We start from the raw sequence: 24,653 nt of genomic DNA, 5'->3' as shown, positions 1-24,653 counted from the left end.
AGACAACTGAGAGACGGGTGCAACTCCAAGTTTTGACTGACATTTGCCCTGCCCAACTTTAGGATCACTACCAAATGCAAATAACAGTCTGATCACAAAGAGGCAGGATACTCCATAGATCAAAATATACAAAGTTTTTTTAAAGATAACTTTACTTAACAGTATTCTTATTATTAACTTCCTTCCAAAACATTAATTCCTCTTTTTTTTAAGCAATATAAATTATTACATTATCACTAGTGATTTGAAATGAAGCGAAATAGTGAATGGTAGTGAAATGAAGAAGCAGCAAGAGTTCATCCTTCCACTTCTCATTTCATTTTAAAAAATAATAGATGGGAGGGAGAGGGAGGAGTGTCTTCTCTTCTACTACTACTTTTTTTTCTCTTTTACTTTTCCCATTTTTCTCCGTAGTGCAATAGCAACTTTAACATTAGCAAATGTTCTTTCAGGCTTAGAGGTAGCATGTCATTCACTATTTAGTGAGTTCCCTAATTTCTTTTGTCGGGACATAACTAATTAGAATTTTACTGCTTTTTAGTAGATCACACTGCTTTCTCATTTGTCTTCTCAATAGACCTAGTTTGCCTACAATTTAAACTAACTCATTTTCTCTTTAGTATTGCAGCCTACTTTACATCCCATCTCCTCCAATCACTCCTCAAACACATCAAGTGGGACAGCATTAGCATGTCAAGGCCTTAAGGAACCGTATTTTTTATTAGTGCAGTCATGCTAGTTAGATTCAAGTTTTACTCATCCCAAATGCATGAACAAAAGGAGCTTGTACTCAAGATCTGGAAGAAGTTACAGGATAAGGCTAGGTCACAAAAATTAAGGGCAGGCTCGGGGGGGGAGTGGAATAGAGATAAACATGTAACATGAAAAAGATTTGCATCTTGAATCAATTCAGATTACCAGACACTACCTAGAATGGATAGGGAGGAGAAAGAGAAGAAAGAGAAAGCAGGATCCCACAAATATAGAGCAATAGTCTCTGTTTTCACTGCAAGTGCTCTTCCCACACTCTCTGAGTCCTTGAATTACGAGGCAGGGAAGAGGGGAATAAACTCCCTCCCATTGCGTAAGTTCAGGTTAGAGATCATCTGAGGAATGGAGGCAGAGTGCAGCTCCAGGGCCTTCCAGGGCCGCCTCCCAGCGGGCTCCCGCACCCAGCACTTCTTGGGAGCCAACGCTGTTGAGCCCATCTCAATAGCTAATGCTGCCAAGCCAATTTAGAGAGCCAACCCTGCCAAGTCCATTGTGGGAAGCAACCCCACCGAGCCCATCTCCAGAGCCAACTCCACTGAGCACATGCAAGCGCCCAGCTTCCGCTGCTGCTCCGAAGCCACGCACAAAGGCATTACACAGCTCAGGGGCATTCCAAAGCCACCTCCCAGTACGCTCCTGCCCTGAGCGCTACTCAGTAGCCAACCCAGCCGAGCACAGACGAGTGCCTGGCTGGCCCTGCTGCTACTCCAACACTTTCCAACACTGTCTCAGCCTGTGGAAAGTCAAAGGCGAGCAGTTCTCAGAGCACACCATGATTTCATTTCACTTAAGTGCTTCAGCAGGCAACATCTCCGTCCTGCTCTCCCAGCCTCCCACTCTAGAGCAACAGATCAGGGCTGCCCAGCCCTTTGAACAGCTACCAGGTCCTCAAGACCTGTGTGTTGTCTAGTTGCCACGCACGCAGGCCATGCTGACAGAGCACCTCCTCGCCTTCTTTCATAGAATCACACAACAGTTTGGGTTGAAAGGGACCTTAAAGATCCTCTAGTTCCAACCACCCTGACATGGACAGGGACACCTTCCACTAGATCAGGGTGCTCAAAGCCTCATCCAACCTGGCCTTGAACACTTCCAGGGATGGGGCAGCCACAGCTTCTTTGGGCAATCTGTTCCAGTGTTTCACCACCCGCTGAGTGAAGGATTTCTTCCTAATAGCTAACTGAAATCTACCCTCTTTCAGCTTAAAGCCATGACCCTTTGCCTTATCATTACATGCCCTTGTAAAAAGTCACATCACAGCCCTGCATGCGTGCGGACACCTCTAACGCCTCTTGTTTATTCCTCATGCTACATGCATTTGCATAGAGGCATTTAAGTTTGACCTCCGATGAACCTGACTTAGTGGCTGGAATTCCTTTCTGCTGCTCTTCAGGTGCTCTCAGCTTGTCTTGATCGAACCTGGTATTATCCCCCTCCCCCTCCAAGCCTAGTTGAAAGCCCTGTCAATGAGCCCCCCACGCTCATGAGCAAAGACCCTCGTTCTCCTTTGAGAAAAGTAAATCCTATCTCATGACAGCAAGCCCGGTGCCGTGTAGGCCATCACGTTACTGAAAACGCATCAAATAAGAGAGAGCACATTAGCTGCTCCTGCCAAGCATATATCACACCTTAACTAGTGAAACTTTAGCTTCACTGAGATCATTGCCTCACCATTACTATTATGTTTTATACTGCCTGCCGTTTGACTTTACTAGCATTTAATAGTCCTTCCAATTTATCCTTTCTTCACCTACTTACAAGAGCCCAAATTATATCTCCTTTGCCGGAAACAAATAATTCACAGCCTCCCTCTGTTTCCAGCTTTAACAGTATTTGGTCGAAAGTCCTCACCTTCAAGGCCCTGCCCCAAATTAACATGTTACACCCTAGACTAGACATCCTTTTTTTAATCCCTTCCCAGATGACCACATTTTTTCCTTATTCTATGCCTTCCTCTTTCAAGCTCTCACTTTGTCACATCCTTCTCCCCTATACTGTAGAAGATGGCAAGACTGTTGCATGGAGTTCTCCTTTTTGTCTCTCAAGAGCTCATAAAAAATTTTCAAGAGATCACCTGCTCAGGAATCCTCATTCTGCCTACAAACATCTCACAATATCGCCTTCCGCCTTCTCGCCCTCTGTCTCCAGCTCTGACCATGCAGATGTAAAACTGTGGATGTGATGCTCTCCTAGCTCCTCAGCACCGCAGGGCTTTACTAGCACCAAGTCACCTGCTGGGTCAGGGTCTTGTCCTGCGACCTCTTTGAAAACAACAGCATTCCTTTCATCTTAGTTACAATGCAATTTCTCAGCAGCATAGAGAATAACCTCTACAAGAGGTAAATTGTAAGAGACAATTACCTACAAGAGGTAAATACACATGCAAAGACAGTTTTTGGTCTGAAGACTAAAATTCCTGTAAAGGCTTCTAAATCATCCAAATGACAGTGCCTGTCAGTTTAATGACTATTTCTAAACCTATCAGTCTGGTAAAATAGATTATTTTTAACTACATATTGTATAGGTTTTAGTAGAACAATTTACTTTAAATATTCTTTTTCTCAAGAAGAGTTTGTTTATGTATGTCTAGATGCATGTGTGTATGTATGTATATAAATATAAATGATATTAACTTCCATGATCTTTATTCAAAGGCAATTAATTGCGTTCGTTCATCTCTTGAGTGTGCATATCCTCCTAACGCTTTAAAATAAAGGGTTTAACCTATTTTTTTTCTGTAACTACATTTTAGGAACACTTTATGACACTGTTACAGAAACTTTGAAGCCAACCCAATGGCATGCACTAGCAGTTCACAATCCAAACAACCTGTTCAGATTTGTGTACCATTGATTACTTCAATTGCTTACTGAGCAGAGACGTAGTGAAAGAAGTCACCTGCATGAAGGCTGCAAACCACTCGAACACCAAAAGATTTTATAATTACTTGTGTTGGACAGAAGTCCAAGGAGTTCAGCTCTTCTACAGAATTCATTTAGCTAAAACATGAACATTCATGAGCTGTCTAATGACATGTGGCAACACTGTAACATTTTGCAAAGAGATTTATGTAGGTTAACCATAAAACAACAAAAGTTAGACAAAGGCTGCTGAGTAGATTAACACAGGATCTCTCTGGGTCACTAGTTGCCAAGACCACAACTTGGTATCTTTTATAAAAGACAGCATCTCAACAAGCACTACCCCAAGAGCTCCACTTTTCACTACAGTCTGGAGGCATTCACTGAGCGTGGATTCAGGAAAGTGAGAACTGCTATAGGTATTGGCAAGATAATTTCTTTCAAACAACTAAGATTTTCCATAAGTCTCCCATCCAAACAATGTTAAGAACTAATCATATTTCACTGATTAAATCTGAAAGATTTAGAACACAAAACATGGCTGTAGGCTTTCAAGGAGAAATTCTGAGAAAACATGTATTACCATGTTGAAAGCATTTTCATTGCTGAGTAATTTCATCATCTAGAGAACATTACAATATTAATGCATATGAATTCATGAAATATTAAAAATGCTTTCTAAAAGCTATTCCTTCCCTCAGTTTAGGCAAAACCTTGAAGACCTGTGTCCCATGACGATCATTCTTCAGTTTTTGGAAATTCATGACAAAGAATCCTATGTATCATGAATATTTAATAGCTGAACAACTTTTGATAATGAGCGAACAGAAAGGGTGTGTATAAACGATGTGGCTTCATGAGTTCAGCAGCAGTTTGTAGGACTTTGTGCAACAGAACAACTGTACTGAAGATAAACCAATGATAAAAAAATACTCAAGACAGAGGTATACAGGAAGCACTGAGAAAACTTAGTTTATCTTAAATACATCTGGTGTCAAAGAAGCACTTCAGGCAACTGCACTCAACTGCTCAGCACTACGAGGTAACTATAGGGAAGAGCACCATGTTCACTGCCTTCATCACTGTGTGAGAAACACAAATCTGGTGACCCAATGCTCTTTCATTCCAGGATGTACTGCACTGCAGACCAACATAGCAGTAACCTATTCCCCACCAACCTCAGAGAATTATGTCCCAGTTGTCACCTTCCTGCAACACCAAAACTAAAAACCCTTTAAAAAATTGTAAGACTTCCTCCAGAAACGTAAGACTATAGAAGCCATATTCTTAGGAAAACACGTATATTGATTTAAAAAAAGCTTTTTCAGTTGAAGATTTGATGAAGAGAATGTCGTTGAGAATTGTCTATGCATGTTATTCTTGATCTATGCAAGCAGAGGACAGTAGAGCTATTGTTCCAGGACTTCAGAAAAAAAAAGTTCAAAAATTACTAGAGACAATGTACTTCCTCCTCAATAACATTCAGAAGTTGTTAATGTTTCACACACTGAAAATGACATCTCCCCTTTCTAGGTATGTTCAAACCACTGAATGAAACTTTAACAGCTCACATGCTTCCTTTCATATGTTTGCCTTGCACATCTATTTCATTAACATTTTTTAACTTTTATAGACAGATTGTAGCTTTTATTGAAACAGTTTCATTCCCACAGTAACACAGAGAAATTCTTCATGGTTCTACAGGCTTTCATGTCACTTCAAAAGCAGAAACAAGAGCCAGAGCAAAAATTGTACTGCAAAGGAGACAAGGTGGCAATAGGACATGAAGTGCGAAGCCTCAGAAAGGGACAGAGGATGGAGAGAGCGTAAGCCCTGAGCAAGGAGGCAATTTCACAGCAGAAAATAAGTCACTATATTCAGTATGCGACACATATTTAATTGAACTTTAAATTGAGGAGACTTCCCACGAAGTAGGCTAAAGTGATCGATGTAGGAATGAACACTGTTCTCGAACCCTGTATACAGACAGCAAGTGGAGTAAGATAGGAGGGGAGACAAACTTTCCCTGAGTGAGGACTGACTGCACTTAACCAAACCCTTTGGTGAAGTTTCTTGCTACCACAGGGCTTTGTGATAGTCAAAAGCAAAACACGAAAGAGCCTATGCCAAACTCAAAGGCTGCTTCTCCCCTACAAGCCACAGGTCTTCCATTACAGCTATAAGAAAAGAATATAAAAAGACAGGGATTTTGATCAGAGCAAAGAGAGAAGGTAGACTGATTCCATCTCAGCTCACACCATGTGTTGTGGACAGTAGCTTTAACTCCTGCATGTACCATGGCCCCCACAGCTTCCTCAAGAGTTTTATGGCTCTTCTCATCATTTGAATGTCAAAAGGGCACCACAACCAGATTTTTTCACATCTAAGTATGTAGAAGCATGTAGCACAGGTCACTGCAAGGAGACTCCAGAGGTAGCTTTGGTTCTACAACTTGCATTAATTTATTTACTTAGTAAAAGTTAAGTTCTTCAAAACTTGACATTTCCCTTTCAGGAAAGGTGCCAGAGCTGACAGGAGCAGACTGCTGCTTGTATGCTGTGAAGACTAAGCTGGTTGTTTCATATTAGTTGTAGGACCGGTGCCAACCTCAAGATACTAAGGAATACAGGTACACATGAGATTTAACACATATGTATTTACTACTTATTAATGAAGTTGAAACGCTCTGAAAAAGCATTAACGCTGGAACTAATCCTTACATTTACACAAGCCTTGTGTTCATGGGAATGTATTTTCCAGCCTATCCAAAAACCTCTTTTTAAAGTCTCTATTCTACTGTAGCATTTCAAGGAAATTACCTCAAGCTGTTATATTAAAGTATTGACATGCTCTCCTAGCATTTTATGTATATATATATACACACACATATATACACACATACATATGTGTGTGTGTGTGTGTATACACATATACATACACACTTCTTCAAGTTTTAATTCTTTAAACAATTAATTGGAGTCTTCCACATCAATTCTTCATGAATTAAAGCATTCATTAACAGTACACACAGGATTTTAATTTTTTCCAAATTAGTATGAAGTCATAGCATGAAAAGATCTGCACTACACAGTCGACATACAACCAGAAACATAACTCTTCCAACAGACTCCAGTATTCATTCAGTATTTGTCCTGGCTACAGGACATTTTCACAACACTATTCCAATGGCACAGTACAGGCAAAATGGAAGACCCTATTACTTCAGATGGAGCTCAATACGTTTATAAAAAGGAATGATTGAAGATGTAGAAGGTATCTTAAATACCTCGTTAGAGAGTGTGAATGAATGGAAATATCAACCTGTTAAACACAACAGTGTTGATAGTTTATTATCTGTACTGATGAACAGATACCAAAAACTCTACTAGACATCTCTCATTACTACATATTGATCCCCAGTAAAGAAAGAATAATAATTATACTATAAAACACACAAATATTTTCTTAAAGCTATTTAAAAAATAACAGAGCAACACTGTATGATTCTATCCTTGTATCAATCATCAAAGCTTCTCTTCCCATATAATTGAAATACTTAATCCAGAAACTATTTTTGTTATCTAGCTACATGATCATAACAGATGTGATAAGGATGAAAAGTTACTTCATTTGTACAACGTAGTATCTAGTCTGCAGAGAAAGACTTATTTTGACCAAGCTGATTAAGATAATAATGGCTAAACAGAAAGAACTAAATAAAAATCAACCAGGAAAGCACAAATTCCTTCCTTCCTAAACCCAAGGCATCACATTTTATTTTCTTTCAAGTTTGAAGAACACAAACCTACATAGAAGCTAACATGGATATTAAGACTGGTGAAACCATAAGCTGGTTTGTTTCCATTGGCCATTCCCCAGATTCATGGCAAAACCTTCAAATAAATCTTTTCAAAGGCCATTTCCAAGGAAAATAGTAGGTCTCTAAATGATGTTCAGCAATGGAAAATTAGCACTGACGTTATTTACTAAAACTATGAGCGTAGTACTAAATCAAACATTCCAATTAGCAACAGCAAAGTTCTGTCAGACTGAGATGAGCATGAAGCTCCTGCAGTTCTGGACTTACCTTGAGGAATGTCACTACCGAAGCATATTTTAAGATACCAGAGTAGATATCACCAATGTTCAGAAATACAAAAAATTTGAGAGCTCCTATTTAATTAAGTCAATAACTAACTTACACTCAGGAACATATTTTAAGACAATTGATCTGAGGGCCTCAGTTAGATTCTTCCCCTTCTGAACTACTGAACTTTTACCAGTGTTTTATCAACAGCATACACAGCTAATGGAAATCCCATTCAGATCAATGTGGGAGTGTTAAGTGCTTTCACATCCCTCCATGCACTAGGAAAAGAGAGTCAGTAGGGGAATACTACAGAAGACAACTGGAGCGTTTAAAAGAAACAAAAATATATTTTAACACTGGATTCTCACATGGGAGTGAGTCTCCTACAATCCCAGATAGGTCTAAGCACAATTGTTATCATAATTATCAGTCTCCAGAAACACTTGGTAAGCTAAATGACTGTGCGGGGTCTACACCGTTTCTGCAGAAACGACCTCTGTAAGTAGCTGTGAAAAAGCTGAATGTGCTGGCTTTATGTGATGAGATTTGGTAGCACGGGAATGGCTGTGGAAATGGCCCCTGTAAGTAGCTGCGAAAAGCTTCGCAGGCTCCAAAACCTGTCAGACGGGCCTCTGGCCAGGAGAGACCCTCCTCATCCCCTCAGGCCACGGCTGAGCCCATCAGCACTTCTGCAAATGCCCTATTTAAGACGGGGACAAAGGAGCCTGAATGGAGGCTGGACCTGCACTGAAGAGAGCAAGGAGACAGGCGGCTGGCCCCGCTGCACCCACTACTTGACTGGAGATGGCCACAGCAGGGTAGCCTGGAGAGCTCCAAAGTGCCCTGCTTCATCCTGTCAGGAATTCTGAGGTTCTTCGAGAGGACTAAGACCTGAGAGAAATGGCCACGCAGACACCAAGGACAGTGAAGATGGAAGGGGAGGTGATGTGCTGGAGCTGAGATTCCCCTGCAAGCCATGGAGAGATGGCAGCGGCCCCCCTGCCACCCGTGGAGATTAACGGTGGAGCAGAGATCCACTCACAGCTCCTGGAGAACCCCACACTGGAGCAAAGATACCTGTGCCTAAAAGGAGTTGTAGAGAATGGTCTCCATGAGCTGCTGGAGGCTGATGGTGAGGCGGAGAGGCATCTGAAGGCCGTGCAGAATCCCATGCCAGAGCGTGTGCAGCTCCCTAAGAAGCCATGACTCCATGGGGAAGAAGTCCGTAGTGCAGCAATCTGATGGGTGAGGACTGCATCCTGCAGGAAGGGCTCACGTTGGAGAAGTCACGTTGAACTGTCCCATGAGAAGGGGATCCACTGGATCAGGGAAAAGAGTGTAAGGACTCCTCCTCCTTTAAGAAAGGAGCGGCAGAAACAACATATGATGAACTGACCTGCAACCCCCATTCTCTGTCCCCCTGGGCCACTGGGGGAGGACATGGAGCTGGGAAGAAGGAAAGGATGGGGGAAAGTGTTTTTAAGATCTGGCTTTGCTTCCTGAATGAGCCATTAACAAATTAAATTGATTTGTCCCCAAACTGAGTCTGTTTTGCCCGGGGCCATGGGTGGTAGATTCTTCTCTATTCTTATCTCGACCTTCAGGCCTTTTGTCACATTTTTCTCCTCTCCACCACACTGAGGGACAGGAGTGAGTGAGCGAGCGGCCTCGTGGTGACTTAGCTGCTGGCTGGGCTAAACTACAACAATGACATAAATTTAATGGTCTTTATCATAATCCAGTGCTCAAACTGGAGCAAAAAGACAAATGGCAATACTCTGCATTATTCTTTAAAATATACACACACACACATCCACATGTACATTCACATGGAGAACATTGTCACCACATCCTATTTTAAGGCAAAAACTCATGAAAGAAGTCTTCGTTGTGAGGATGCAACTTCCAGTCATGAGCAGCTGATTCATAGTGACAGTTATCTAACATACCAAACTCAATGAAGGCATGTTATAAAATGGCAGAGTTCAAGATCTTTAGGGTGGTGAGGAGGGACCACAGCCAGCTCACTACCCTGGCCTTCAGGAGAGCAGACTTCAGCCTCTTCAGGGATCTGCTCGGTGGAGTACCATGGCAGAAAGCCCTGGAGGGAAGAGGGGCCCAAGAAAGCTGGCTAATATTCACAGATCACCTCCTCCAAGCTCAGGCGTGGTGCATCCCAACAAAGAAGAAGTCAGGCAGAACCACCAGAAGGTCTGCATGGATGAACAAGGAGCTCCTGGATAAACTCAAACACAAAAAAGGAAGCCTACAGAGGGTGGAAGGAAGGACCCAAGGTAGCTTGGGAAGAATACAGAGACCAGGGATTGGGTTAAGAAAGCTAAAGCCCTGATAGAATTCAATCTGGTCAGAGACATCAAGGGCAACAAGAAAAGCTTCTACGGGTATGTCAGTGATAAAAGCAGGGCTAGGGAAAATCTGGGCCCTCTCTGGAAGTAAATGGGACACCTAGTTACCTAGGTTATGGAGAAGGTTGAGGTACTCAACAACTCTTTTCCCTCAGTCTTCAGCAGCAGGTGCTCTAGCCACACCATCCAAGCCACAGAAGGCAAAGGCAGGGACTGGGAGAATGAAGAACTGCCCACTGTAGGAGAAGATCAGGTTCAAGACCAGCTAAGGAACCTGAAGGTGCACAAGTCCATGAGACCTGATGAGATGCATCCACGGGTCCTGAGGGAACTGGCAGATGAAGTTGCTAAACCATTTCTATCATATTTGAGAACTCATGGCAGTCTGGTGAAGTTCCCACTGACTGGAAAAGGGGAAATATAAGACCCATTTTTCAAAAAGGAAAAAATGAAGACCCAGGGAACTACAGGCCAGTCAGTCTCATGTCTCCACACAGCAAGATCATGGAGCAGATCCTCCTAGCAACTATGCTAGGGCATATGGAAAATAAGGAGCTGACTGATGACAGCCAACATGGCTTCTCTAAGACAGATCGTGCCTGACATATTTGATGACTACCTATGATGGAGTTACAGTGTTGGTGGATAAGGGAAAAGCAACTGACATCATCTACCGGGACTTATGCAAAGCATTTGACACTGTCCCACATGACATCCTTGTCTCTGAATTAGAGAGATGTGGATTTGATAGATGGACCACTCGGTGAATAAGGAACTGGCTGTACGGTCACACTTAACGAGTGGAGGTCAACGGCCCGATGTCCAAGTGGAGACCAGTGATGAGTGGCATTCCTCTGGGGTGGATATTCAGGCTGGCGCTGTTTAACACCTTTGTCGGTGACATGGAAAGTGGGATCGAGTGCACCCTCAGCAAGTTTGTGGATGACACCAAGATAAGTGGTGCAGTCGACTTGCTGGAGGGAAGGGATGCCATCCAAAGGGACCTTGACAGGCTGGAGAGGTGGGCCTGTGTGAACCTCCTGAAGTTCAACAAGTCCAAGTGCAAAGTCCTGCACGTGGGTCGGGGCAATCCCAAGCACAAACAGAGGCTGAGTGGAGAACAGACTGAGAGCAGCCCTGAGGAAGAGAACTTGGGGATGCTGGCTGATGAGAAGCTCAACATGAGCTGGTAACGTGTGCTTTCACTCCTGAAAGCTAACTGTATCCTGGGCTGCAACAGAAGAATCGTGGCCAGTAAGTCGAGGCCAGATTCTCCCCTTCTGCTGTGCTCTTGTGAGACCCTACATGGGAGTACTGTGTTCATCTGTAGGGCCCCAACACAAGAAGGACATGGAGCTGTTGGAGCAGGTCCAGAAGAGGGCCACAAGGATGATCCGAGGGCTGTAGCCCCTCTCCTATGAAGACAGGCTGAGAGAGTTGGTGTTGTTCAGCCTGAAGAAAAGGCTCCAAGGAGACCTACTAGCAGCCTTTCAGTATTTAAAGGGAGCCTACAGGAAACCTGTAGAGTGACTTTTTACAAGGGCATGTAGTGATAAGACAAAGGGTCATCGTTTTAAACTGAAAGAGGGTGGATTTCCATTAGCGATTAGGAAGAAATTCTTCACTCAGAGGGTGGTGAGGCACTGGAACAGGTTGCCCAGAGAAGCTGTGGCTGCCCCGTCCCTGCAAGTGTTTAAGGCCAGGTTGGATGGGGCTTTGAGCACCCTGATCTAGTGGAAGGTGTACTCGGCCATGGCAGGGGTTTTGGAACTAGATGGTGTTTATGGTTCCGTCCAACCCAAACCAGTCTATTAATCTATGTTAGTCTGTTATTTCAACCTACCTTCTTTCAGCATTTCCCCTTCCTGCTTCTAGCATTATGTGCAGTTAAAACAATAAAGCCTCTGCTCTTCAAAAAAAATTTCCAGTGGCAAGTTAGGAAGCTCAGGCTCAGCTCAGACAGTTGATAAGCATACTGAAAAAAGATGACCAGCCCTTAATTATTCAAGGCGCTCTGCTCCATAAAGACCATAAGTCTCTTATATCTCCGTCTCGTGACAGTTTGTCACTTTCAAGGACACATGCCAAAAGCACAGCATGGATAGAGTTTGAAGGTAGGTTTTTTCTCTGATTTAGTGTAGTAAAAACTGAGGCTAACAGATTTGGAAGAGGGAAGTGAACACCAGCATACCATGGCCAGGGTGGAGGAATGTTCAATGCATAGTTTTGGTACAAAATTCTTTCTTCATGGTACAAACAATCATCAATTTTTGCAAAGATGTAACAGACATGCTCTACAACTCTAAGCAGACTTCAAGTGTCAATGCCACAAAAGATTACATAAACATTTACCTGACCCTCTTGGATGCACTAATATTATATTTCCCAAAATTACTAAAACCAAATATTAAGAAAAAATACTTTTTGCTTTTTGACAATATTTTCTGTTCAAGTCAACTACCCTCATTTAGGCACAGTTGTCTCCCTGTACCATATGAAGAAAAATATCTTCAGTCACAAAAATTTATAGTAAGATAAAAGAATCCAAAATACTGGCATCTGCTTTCATTCATTCTAGTAGGACAGATTTATACCTAACAAAATATTTTAAAATAACAACTAAAACTATCAATAGCACATAACAAAATCGTTTCATTTCCTGAGTTAGGCATTTTCCTAAAAGCTTTGTCATCAGCTACATCTGTTCTAGTTATATTCCCTGCCTTCTAGAACTGAGACTCAAGCACATCAGAAAATTTTGCCAAAAATTCATAAAAAGTCACAGAAAAAGTCACTGTGTTTTATCATGATCAATAATAGGAAGCTGTGTGATTTCGGCAGGATAAAAGCTGATCCTGAAGAGAGTCCCCTTTGGTGGTGAAAAGTTATTATGATAAAAGGCATGCTACAGTCTGTAGCTGGAAAGAAAAACCTTTCAAGGAAAATGGAAAACCAAAAAGCTATGTTAAATTGAAGCCAAAGTACACACATACACAGAACAGAAGGACACATATACTATGAAGAGAAATGAAAAACAAGCTGAAAGCTAAATTCTTAAGCTTTACAGTAAAGAGATTGCCATAAATACCTAGAAGCACAACTTAAAAGCTCTAAAGGACCTTTATTTATGCCTCCACTTATGCTTTAAAGATATGCATGTGTACGTACAAATGCACATTGCTGTGCACATGGATTTACAGTGTATGCCTCATATAGTAGGTAAGGCCACACATACAACTAAAGAAATTTTAGTTGCATTTCTTTAGTGCATCTGTTTCCACACCATGAGGAGCTCGTTCACACATGCCACACTCAGAAACAGCTCTGTGAACATACATCTCTCTGTTACCAGCAAATGCAAAGTCAAAAGGAGCATTGTCCCTGGTGACCAAATTATCGTCCTTCAGATGTTAATTTCATAGAATCATAGAATGATCTGGGTTGGAAGGGACATCCAGTTCCAACTTCCCTGCCATGGGCAGGGAAACCCTCCACTACACCAGGTTGCCTAAAGCCTCATCCAACCTGGCCTTGAACACTTCCAGGGATGGGGCATGTCAAACACTATTTTTAAAGACACTTGAACAGCTAGCCTTCTGCACTAGACTTCTATGGAAATACCGCCTCCAGTATACCAGTTGCACAAAAGTCTTGACGTCACATTTCCAATAAAATGAGAGCAAACACGAGAAAAGTTGAACATATTTAGGTTTAAGTTTCCATATAGGTTGAGAGATGGTTCAAGATATTCATTTGCAGAACTAAAGTACGTTTTTGGTCATTTAAGAACTTTTCCTTTTGCTTTTCGTTTGCTTGTCTGTGGGATGCTTTGGAAATTCAAAGAAAAGCTTATTCTTAAAGAGGAAAACCTCTGAAATGTTTGCTTTAAGAATGTACAAACATTCAAAACAGACTAGAAAGCTGTTAGCTAGCCCACGTAGTCCTGCTTATAAATAGCTGCTGGCATCTTAGAAGAAAACACATGAAGAGGAAGGTGTACTCACGCTTTTTTCACACCAAGGACATGAACACACACCCCCGAAGTCCTCCAGTAACTCAGCACCAGGAGTCAGAATTACACAACTGTCAAACTCCAAAAAGGCTTGAGCAGTATTTCCTCTTGGAGTGGCACAGCAGGAAAGACAGGACACTCAATCTGCAAACAAGCCAGAAACCTACAAAAAGCTCTCAATGAGGGTGAGAAACAGACCCCTAGCTCTTGGCCCCACAGCTAAGATGCCATCATACAGTGGACTACAGCCATGGGCTTGTGTGTGCTAGTGCACACCTCCACGGAGCTGTGTTAACACCATCTGAATCCCTCACAGTAAAGACCACAGAAAGGTATCTCCAACTCTTGCAGTCCTGCTGAGCCACATGGGGAAATGCTTAAAACCCTCAGTAAAAGCAAGCAGATATAGATTAGATATAAGAAAAAAATTTTTCACTCTGAGGGTGGTGAGGCACTAGAAGAGGTTGCCCAGAGAAGTTGTAGATGCCCCATCCCTGGAAGTGGATGAGGATGGACGAGGCTTCAGGCAACCTGGTGTAGTGGAGGGTTTCCCTGTCCATGGCAGGGGGGTTGGAACTAGATGATCTTTGAGGTCCCTTCCAACCCTAACCATTCTGTGATTCTAAGTAACAGAGACATTCTGTTTTCTCATCATGAGCTTTCTCAACTCTCAGCCAAGCTGATCTTGCAGGATCAAGAAGAGGCAAGATGACAAGGAGTCCCCAGGGTATGTGAATGCAAGGGAGGCAGCATTCCTGGGCAGTCTCCCCACATTCCCCAGGTGAAAGAGCACACGAATGACAGCAGGCTACTTTCAAAGCCAGAGAAAGAGCCGGGAATCTGCACAGCATCAACAGAGGCAGGCAGCTCAGGTGAGGACCAGACAGAGCCACACAGGGCAAGAGTAACGACCCAGTTTTAGCATCACAGCTACTGCAACAGGATATGCATTTAATGATTTGTATTTTACTTGGTGTCGTGTACACACAGAAACATTATACTACAATGGTATGGAAACATAACTCACTTTTCTAACCAGGTGAGAATGACAATAAACTAAAAAAGTTTGATAACTACTTTTAACATTGTTGTAATCAGATAGCTATTAATAACAAATAGTTAAGAAAGCATGAGCACAATCCTCTATCAGTAACTGGCCACTTAGGCAAACAGTTCTGAGGCCTCTGTCATCACCCCGTTCCTCTAAACAGACCCTCAGGGATCCCTGCTACAGTTGTAACGATCCACTCTTCAATGCATTTCTATTCAAAGGTTACTGACAGCTCACTCTATGCTTTTTTCAGACGATGGCTGTATTTATGTAGCTACCCAATGAAGCTGCCCAACAGCTTAAGTGGAGGTGGGGACTGCTTCTTCCAGACTGATCATTCCAGTACTCAAATGTGCAAAATACTACCTCAGGCAGCACCTCTTAATGCTTCTGTTTGGTGCAGTGTTCAACTCAAAGCTGAGCTGTGATCCACCACCATCTTCAACAAAGAGAGAGACGAAGCCTCAAATTGAAAATTAAAATACATTAGGAAGGAAAACTGGAATTAAAAAGGACAAGATAAAGTATTTTGTAGAGGAAGTCAGAAGATGGCTTACAAAGGTTCCAGCACCTCTGGAGACAGTCACGATTCCAACGCACTGCAAGGGGAACCTTTTCGAGCATGCAGTTTGACTCAAATAGGCATTTTCCCAGGATATTTACTGTACATACTGGGTACCAACAATAAATAGGATATTAGAAAGCTGTATTATTAAAAAAAAAAAAAAGTTATAGTAATAAGACTGTATTCTACAGTTGTCATAGAACTTTGTAAAATGAAAAAACCTATGGGAAAACAGATGCTACTGTTAATGTGAACTGTTTGAACGTACAAAGTACAATATTTCTTTCAACACAATGTATGCATTACCAAAAGATTAGAAGTATATGGAGTGGTTTGTATTAATGTAGTTTTTTGTATGAATGCAGTTTTTAAGTTTAAAATGAATGTAATGGGAGTTGATGATCCTCATGGGTCCCTCCTAAGTTGAGATATTTTAACTCTATATTTTCTCCCACAGAAAGGGAAAAAAAGGCTGCAAAAAGAAAAGCTTAACAATAGAATAAATGTCCCAAATACACTGATGAATGGTCTTTATTTTTTTTTAAGCTGCATTTGGCATTTTTCATTTTCTGAAAAAAAATCTCCGATAGCCAGTATATATACCCTGACAATATTTCACTTCTGCTTGAATTGTTATAGCCATTTAATTCATGTGTTGCATTTTATTTTGTCCTTCTGTGGAACTACACTATTTGCTCTGTTATAAACTTAGGTTACAAATCACAAAATGGACTCCTGAAACCATAAACATCATTAAAAAAAAAGGAGGGGAGTACAATAAAGCAGTCAGCCTTTTTTTCAAAACGGTCCTCTATAGTCAAGTCCCTCCTAAACAGCAAAGTGAGGAACAACACATCATCTCAGTTTTTTAACTATATTTTTGTTTCCAAAGAATAAAACAAGTACGAGTCACTAAGATCAAGCTAATCTCTTCATTCGTGTAAAGAAAAACATTTTGAGTCTTCAAAATTAGTAGAAGAGAGAGTGCTAGCTTGAAATATGAATTCTGAAAGCACAAAAGCAAAAGGTCCTTCATAGTCTCTACTTTCACTGATTTGGGGAAGCAGAAGTTGCTAACCTCTAAAAGAAACAAAAAGGCTTTTTACAGAGATATTTTGGACAAATTTGTCAGCTTTATTACACCTTAATCATTACAGAATCATCAAAACTGGAGGATAAATTAAGATAACGCTGACAAATACATCAGAACAAAGATGGATTTTTTGCAGAAAGAAAATGATCCATCCAAAATACAACACTTCCAGCAGGTACTTCCTCACATAGCAAGGCAACGTCTTAGATTTAGGCTGCAGCTCAACTGGTGCTTCCAGCCAATTCAAATGTAAGTTGCTGCCGAGAAGGGCAGTTTGACGCGCTCCTGCCCCTTCATTCCTGGCTGAACGTGACTATCTTCTTTCTTCTGATGCTCATGCTCAGTAAAGCTTTGCCATGACTACTGAGTCAGCTAAGAAAACACTTTTGCTCAGGTTCAGGTTTCAAGGGGATCTCGCCCCTGCTCCAGCTCACCACAGGGCTGCACAAGTTCTGCAGAACAGGACAGCAACCAAAAGGAGCAATCATACTTCAGCGAAAGCCCGTATTTATGTCAGCTCAGAGCAACTGTCAAATTGCAGCCCGAGGGCAGGGTTTTGTCTCCTCCATTCTGCACAAGTGCCCTAAAAACCCTGTTATTACATTCACTCTCTCAGCAATCCGATGACTAACTATTTAACATGATGGATGGACCACTCGGTGGATAAGGAATTGGCTCAATGGCCACACACAGAGAGTAGTGGTCAACGGCTCGATGTCCAAGTGGACACCGGTCACGAGTGGCGTCCCTCAGGGGTCCGTGTTGGGCCCGGCCCTCTTCAACATCTTTGTCGGTGACGTGGACAGTGGCATGGAGTGCACCCTCAGCAAGTTCGCCTATGACACCAAGCTCTGTGGTGCCGTCAACACGCTGGAAGGGAGGAATGCCATCCAGAGGGACCTCAACAGGCTGGAGAGGTGGGCCTGTACCAACCTCATGAAGTTTAACCAGGCCAAGTGCAAGGTCCTACATCTGGGTCGTGGCAATCCCAGGCACAAATACAGACTGGGTGGTGAATGGATCGAGAGCAGCCCTGAGGAGAAGGACTTGGGAGTACTGGTGGACGAGAAGCTCAATATGAGCCGGCAATGTGCTCTTGCGGCCCAGAAGGCCAACCGCGTCCTGGGCTGCATCAAGAGGAGCGTGGCCAGCAGGTCGAGGGAGGTGATTCTCCCCCTCTACTCTGCCCTCGTGAGACCTCACTTGGAGTATTGCGTCCAGTTCTGGAGTCCCCAACATAAGAAGGACATGGACCAGTTGGAGAGGGTCCAGAGGAGGGCCACGAAGATGATAAGAGGGCTGGAGCACCTTTCTTATGAGGACAGGCTGAAAGAGTTGGGGCTGTTCAGCCTGGAGAAGAGGAGGCTCCGGGGTGACCTTATAGCGGTCTTCCAGTACCTCAAGGGGGCCTACAAGAAAGATGGGGAGAGGCTGTTCAGGAGGGCCAGTTGTGATAGGACAAGGGGTAATGGTTTTAAAATAGAGGGAGGTAGATTCAGGTTGGATATTAGGAAAAAATTTTTTACCATGAGAGTTGTAGAACACTGGAACAGGTTGCCCAGAGAGGTGGTGGATGCTCCATCCCTGGAGACATTCAAGGCCAGGCTGGATGAGGCCCTGAGCAACCTGATCTAGTTGGAGATATACCTGTTCCTTGCAGGGGGGTTGGACTAGATGACCTTTGAAGGTCCCTTCCAGCCCTAACGATTCTATGATTCTATGATTCTAAGAAGCTCCATCAGCAGAGACAGACTAATCACCTCAGCCATAAGTCATTTGGTATGTGGGAGACCCAGCCTTTAGCCCTGGCTTCAAATCTGGCAGAACAAGAATTAAACTCTAGAAAGCCCCCAAAAAAAGAGCAGCTCATTCCAGGCTTGTACACTTCTTCGTTTCTTATTCGTTCTGGGAAAAAAATAAATTGCCAAAAAAAAATATCAAAGTTGTAACCCTCTCCTTGCCAGCAAGCATATTATGCATATAAGCTAGCACAGCTTATGAGCTAACTCTGAACGGCAGCAGAATAAACCCTGACAGGCAGCCAGACTTACACATGCCATTTGAGCCACTCAGCAAAGATCAAGCATTTCTCGTTTTCTCTTAAACTCTTTGATTTCTTTCATCCTCACCAAAAAGGGACTTTCTGTTCCAGTTCTTAGCAAAGAAATCTAATAAAAAACAATGCAATACTGACTCAACTCCTCTAGAGCTTCTCTCCTTCTATGAATTTTAATGGATTTGTTTCCAGTTTATATTAGTCGTCAGCAACACGTGCTAAATACAAATTACGCGTCTTCCAAAAAGCAACGATGTTCATAAAAATCTTGCAGCTCCATAAGACTTGGTTTACTACTTACATACAACAGGAGGACTTCAGGACAAAAGTGCAACTGGCTATGCAGAAAGTCTTGGCCCCAATGGCAGGTTTTGCACATGTGCATCTGAGGGAGTAATTCCCCTTCTAGCACACAAAGAGTGTTGCTGATCTAAGGCAGGAATGAAAAAGCACACAGCAAGAGTTTCAGTGCCCCAGGAAAAAAGTGACCCTTGTTACGGACTAATTTACAAAGCCGCAACACACCAGTCTGTTCAGGTGCGGTGTCAGACTACTTGACACAACCAGCTACGCAACACAAACCATGCCAAAGCACGAGTGCAACACGTCTTTCTCCAGACGTCCTATTTCGCTCCTTCCCTTCTACACAGATTTAATGCTGGGATAGCATCCTAAGCAGCTTTGCCTTAATCATCTGCATCTTCTGGAGCATCTTCTGTACCGGCAACAGAGCCAAAGACAGAAACACTCGTCAGAAACGTGCACTGCTATTGCAATGCCTAACACATTTTTTTCTTTTTCCATTCCTTATTATACAGACCTAGGGCCTTCAAGAGCAACTGACAGTCAACTGGTGTTGTTCTATTTAAGAGCCCATAAAAACCACATGTTTTTTTCCAAAAAGTTTCTGTTTCCAGGCCCAAATCCTACCATGAAAAGCTGAGCTTCTGGGCAGTCATATAATTCAGTTTCCAAAACTGAGGAAAGTAAACATATTTTTTCATTCTATCCCACTTAAGCTCAGTGTCTGGAGCCAAAACTTCGTGACATTCAACATCAAAACAAATTACAGCCATAGTGATAATGTTATCTATTATCAGTTTTCTTCCCTTCCCCGGATTTCTTCCCAAGAAGACAAACCAGAAAAACAAAACCAAAATCTCTTCCAAGATACAACTGTCAAGGCAGAATCATAATTCTGCTATCTGACACAGATCAGCAGGTATCAAAGGCCCATAAGGATTTGAAAACGACCTTGTACTGACACATCAGTACATCAGAGTGTAAGATTAAGCTGCCAATATAGCACATCGTTTAGAAGACTGATTAAAAACCACAAGTCCTACATCAATATCCATCTGCACGATAAATGTCTTCCCTGCTCTAACGGTGCAATGGATGTATTCTTTTACATTGGCATTTTCAACATTTACTGAAAAAGTATATAAAAGCACCTTTCTACTGTGTAGTAAAGGGCAGGACTTCCATCTCTAAAATTTCTACATAGTTAGTATCAACTATTCAAAATTTACTTTCGTTCACCTGTTCAAATGCACTGTAGCCTACCAAACCCATTTTTAAAATGTCCATCTTTCCCCAGGCCATTCAGAAAAACGCTAATTCACAAAATTAATTGTTTTTCCTGTCTTTTTGTCATGAATAGCACAAGATCTCTTTCACTGGCCCATTTAAACAATTTTTCCTTCTTAATGAAGGAATGCCACAAGGGCAAGCATATATTAATATTAAAGAACCAGTCATAATAACTAAAATCATATTCAACATATTAACTATCATGCTTTACACTTTCTGGCAGTTGCACGCTTAATCTATTTTTATCTACAAAGACAGTGTTGCCACTAACCACAGTATTTCCAGAGAAATAGGCCTGAAATTCAGTTATGGCATTGCAAACAAACTTTCTGGGTACCGCAACACATCTTTATTATTTTAGAAAATGTTACTATGGAATGAAGTCATTTGCTCCTAAAATTACTACAGCATAGGAAGTATGTGTCCTTAACACATTTTAACAGTTTTATACAAAGAAAAACTTTTAAAAGTGTATCATAGACACAGGCAGTGTAACAAATTTCATTTCTGTACAATAACAAAAAAAACAATCCCTGTTTCTGTGTTTGCCAGTAAGGAATTCCATTAAAATACACCTGAGTAATTAAGAAAATGCAGGCAATTCTTCTTCCAATACCACAACCTATTTTAAGAACCTGCGATGCAGAACAAATAGATACGCAGCATCCTTATCCAAAAACAAATTCATAAAAAGATCCAACCTGAACAGCATACGTTAAACACAGCAACATCCTGTGTCAAGGACTGTATGTGAAAACCCTGAAGGCAATTCTCCAGCAACTTCTAGTATAGCAACACTTACAACATGTCTGCAGTGATCATCACCGATTAAAATGGAAAGACACAAGTAGAAATAAATATGCTTGCAGCAACATGCCATGAATGTTTTCCTCTTTTTTCACCACAGTCTGCAGTTTACATTCTGATGCACGCATTAAAACATAATTACAGTGGGAAAGAGTTTGAGGATACAGCTATTTACATTGCAAGACATAAAACTCCATAAACAAACAGTGTGTTGCAATTTACACTGTCACTTACCTCATAGGACCAAACACACTGAGTTCCTCCAAACCTTCGGACACATCTGCCCACCTCCACGTCCTCATGAGTGGTGTACATTTCTCGAAGGCATTCACCTATATGTGGCACCATCCTCCTGAGAACCTCCCGGCTGAAGATCATTCCTGGCCCTCCCATGCAGAAATTCTCTCCAGGCTCCAGCCCGAGTTTTCCGAGTTCTTCAATATTACCCAGACCAGTCTGTCCCAGATACAAAGGTTTACTGCTGTTCAGTGAGCGAAGAAACTCCTCTAATTTTTCACCTGAAAAACAGAAAAGATTCTGTAATTTCTCTGCCTAGTCTGCCAGTCATCTCTTTTCCTGTACCTGAGACTGTCACAGGAAACCACTTCCAAAGCAGTATCCTATACCTAATTGAAAATATTCTTGGACAAGTTTACCTTTCACAGACTTCTTTTTTTTATTATTCATTAACATTACAATGATATTTCCATTCAGCCAAAAGTCAGAATATGATCAAAACTTAATTTTACCAGTAAACCTTGTTTTGTTCAACCAATACTGATGGAAAGCACTTCCTCGCTAGTTTAATACTCTCTCTGAAGAAGGACAATTTGCCATTACAGTTCCAGGAAGAGGAGGGGAAAGCAAATGCCAGGTATTATTTCAATACAATTAATTTTTGAAAAGACCAGAGCCAACAGAGCCAATCTAAATTAACCAAGATAAATATGTTTGACTACAGAGTAACTGTTGGAACAACACAAAACTTGGGCTCCTTCCAAAGTATTTCCAGTGCCACAATGTCTACACACTTTTCCTCAAAGCCCTTACCTATTTCTTTTAAGAAATTGTGGTTTCATATTGATTTGAAATTAAAAGTTTCTGGATGGGTTTATCTCAGAACCTTGGAACCAATTAAACACCGGTTCGTTACAACTCCAAAAGGGGCCCAAAGAAAAGAGCAACAGCTTTTACGTCTGCAACCGAACGTATATACATATATACGTGTGTACATGTGCGAATATTTCACAGAGGAATGATAGCTGACAAGCAAGCAGTCCATTAAACCACTTAAAATCAAGTGACAAATGGACAAGCATACAGTTACGTCCAGTTAACTTTCAACAGCGTAAGCAACCACGCTTACAACCCAGGCTTACGCTTACAACTTCAGCTTCTTCTTCTTTGCCAAGAGCAGGACACTGCACGGGTAACAGCACCAACAAGCGCAGCCCAAAACGAAGCGGGTTGCAGAACATCATTTTCTAACGGTGCCACAAAACTCGCACAGAAATAGGGCCACTACTTTTCAGAGACAGACGCTGCAGAGGAGAACAGCAGCTTTACAAGTAGCCTTCGGAGGCTGCGTCTGCTCAGCCGAAGCGTCAGCGAGCCAGCGGGGAACTTTTGCTACTGCTGAAAACATCATTTCCGAGGCGTATCGAACGCAAGCCCCCGGGCCGAGCCGCAGCCGCAGCAGCAGCGGGGGCTGCCCCGCCGGAGCAGGACGCCGCCGGCAGCGGTCCCCGCCGCTCCGGCCCGCCGCCTGCGCACGGCCGGCCGGACGAGGCGGGACCGCCACCCTTGGGATGCGCAAGCGAGCGCGGCGAGGCGCGGGGCCGCGGCCACCCCGCCGCCCCCCTGCCCTCGCCCAATCCCGCCGGGCCGGGCCGGGCCGGGCCGTACCGGACCCTCTCCGCCAGCCCACGGCACAGCATCGCCCAGGGGGCCGCGCCGCAGCAAGCGCGGGGGCCGCAGCAGCGGGACCCCACGCCCACGCAGGGGCCGTTCGCCCTGCCCGCCGCGATCCAACCCGCCGCCTCAGCCCTCCAACGCGCCCCGGCGCCGCGGCCGCCCAGAGCCTCCCCGGGGGCAGCCCGGCCCAGCCCCGCAAGGGCACCTCGGGGTTCCCACCGGGACCTCCGCGCCGGGACAGCACCCCACGTCCTGCACACGGGGGCTGGAAGCAAATGCCGTCGAGGCGGGCGGTGGGTCGAGGTACCCTTTGCGCTCTCCCCGCGGCCGGGAACCGACTCTGCCCATCCCCCGTGGGACCTCGTCGGGCCCCCAGGCCACCGCTGCCCTCCCTCCCTCCCGCCGGCGGGGCGCGCCCCGGTTACCTTTAATGTAGACGTCGTCGTCCGCTCGCATGAACCACTCGTACTTGTCCAGGTAGTGGTCGTGCATGTACTTGATCATCATGAAGGATTTCTTCTGCGGCGGGTACGAGTCGTCCACGCCGGGCAGGGCGACGACGGGCAGCGGGGGCAGCCCGGGGGGCGCGGCGGAGCCCTGGCTGGAGAAAAACTCCACCCGGCCCGGTACCGAGGGCGCCCACGTCCTCTGCGCAGCCACCGCCCGGCTGCCTAGGTACTTCTGGGCCGTCATCACCCCCACGTAGAGGAAGTTGCGGGGCTTGGCGCAGCCCGGGGCGCCCCCCCAGTCCCCGCTCCCGTTCTGGCTGCCGCCGGGCCGGCCGCTCCGCTTCTCGCCGCCTTCCTCCTCCTCCTCCGGCTCTCCTTCCCCGCCGGCGGCGGGGCTGGACACCGTGCCTTCCTCTGCCGCCGGCGGCAGCTCCCAGGGGCTGCTCCTGAAACTCGTGCCGCCCAGCACCGCCGCTGCCTCCGGCGCCGCTTGCTGCCCGCCCGGCGCCGCCGCGCCCCCGGCCGCCCCCGGCCCCGCCGAGCGGCCGTAGTAGGAGCAGAGGCTGGCGCCGCGCCTCTTCTTCTCGCTCAGCTCGGCCACTCTGGGGGCGATGAGCCAGGAGGCGGCGGTGAAGCCCAGCACCAGCCCCAGCACCACGCTCAGCCAGGGTCTCCGGGACCGCGCTGCCATGGCGCGGGCGGGGCGGCTCCCGGAGCGCCGCTGCCGCCGCCGGCGGCGACCGCTGTCCCGCGGCGGCCCCGGACACGGCGACTCCCGGCTCGGCTCCCTGCCCCGCCGCGACGGCCCGGGCGGCTGCGCTGCTCCCGAGTCAAACTTCTCTGGGCGGGAGGGCAGAGGCGACGGCGGCGGAGCGCTAGCGGCGGCCGCTCTGCTGGTACCTTGTCACCGCGGCGGCTGGTCCCTCCCCGCTCCTCCCACCGCTCAGCCTCCTCCACACGGTGGCGGCGGCGGCGGCGGCCCCCACTCCGCGCTCGCCGCTCAGCCGGCTTCCTCCGCGGCTTCC

General features: G+C 44.5%; 1 protein-coding gene across 2 annotated transcripts in view; it reads right to left on the bottom strand.

Moving 5' to 3' along the window:
* The window catches only part of CHSY3 (chondroitin sulfate synthase 3), a 158,391-nt gene extending 134,072 nt beyond the window's left edge, over positions 1-24,319 (bottom strand). Inside the window, exons 1-3 of one of the 2 annotated variants that reach the window (XM_086629666.1) lie at positions 24,152-24,319; positions 23,605-24,106; positions 21,500-21,783 (exon numbers count right to left, since the gene is read on the bottom strand). In XM_086629666.1, coding sequence (XP_086485792.1) covers positions 21,500-21,783; positions 23,605-24,106; positions 24,152-24,319 — 954 coding nt within the window. Of the gene's footprint in view, positions 1-21,499; positions 21,784-23,604 lie in introns of both variants that reach the window. The other variant, XM_086629665.1, reaches the window with a different exon arrangement.
* Between the last annotated feature and the right edge of the window lie 334 nt (positions 24,320-24,653).

Source organism: Tauraco erythrolophus, chromosome Z, assembly GCF_009769465.1.
Source record: "Tauraco erythrolophus isolate bTauEry1 chromosome Z, bTauEry1.pri, whole genome shotgun sequence".
In the NCBI taxonomy this organism is placed as follows: domain Eukaryota; kingdom Metazoa; phylum Chordata; class Aves; order Musophagiformes; family Musophagidae; genus Tauraco; species Tauraco erythrolophus.
Note: the sequence above shows the minus strand (reverse complement) of the source record. Positions and strands in the feature narration are given on the sequence as shown.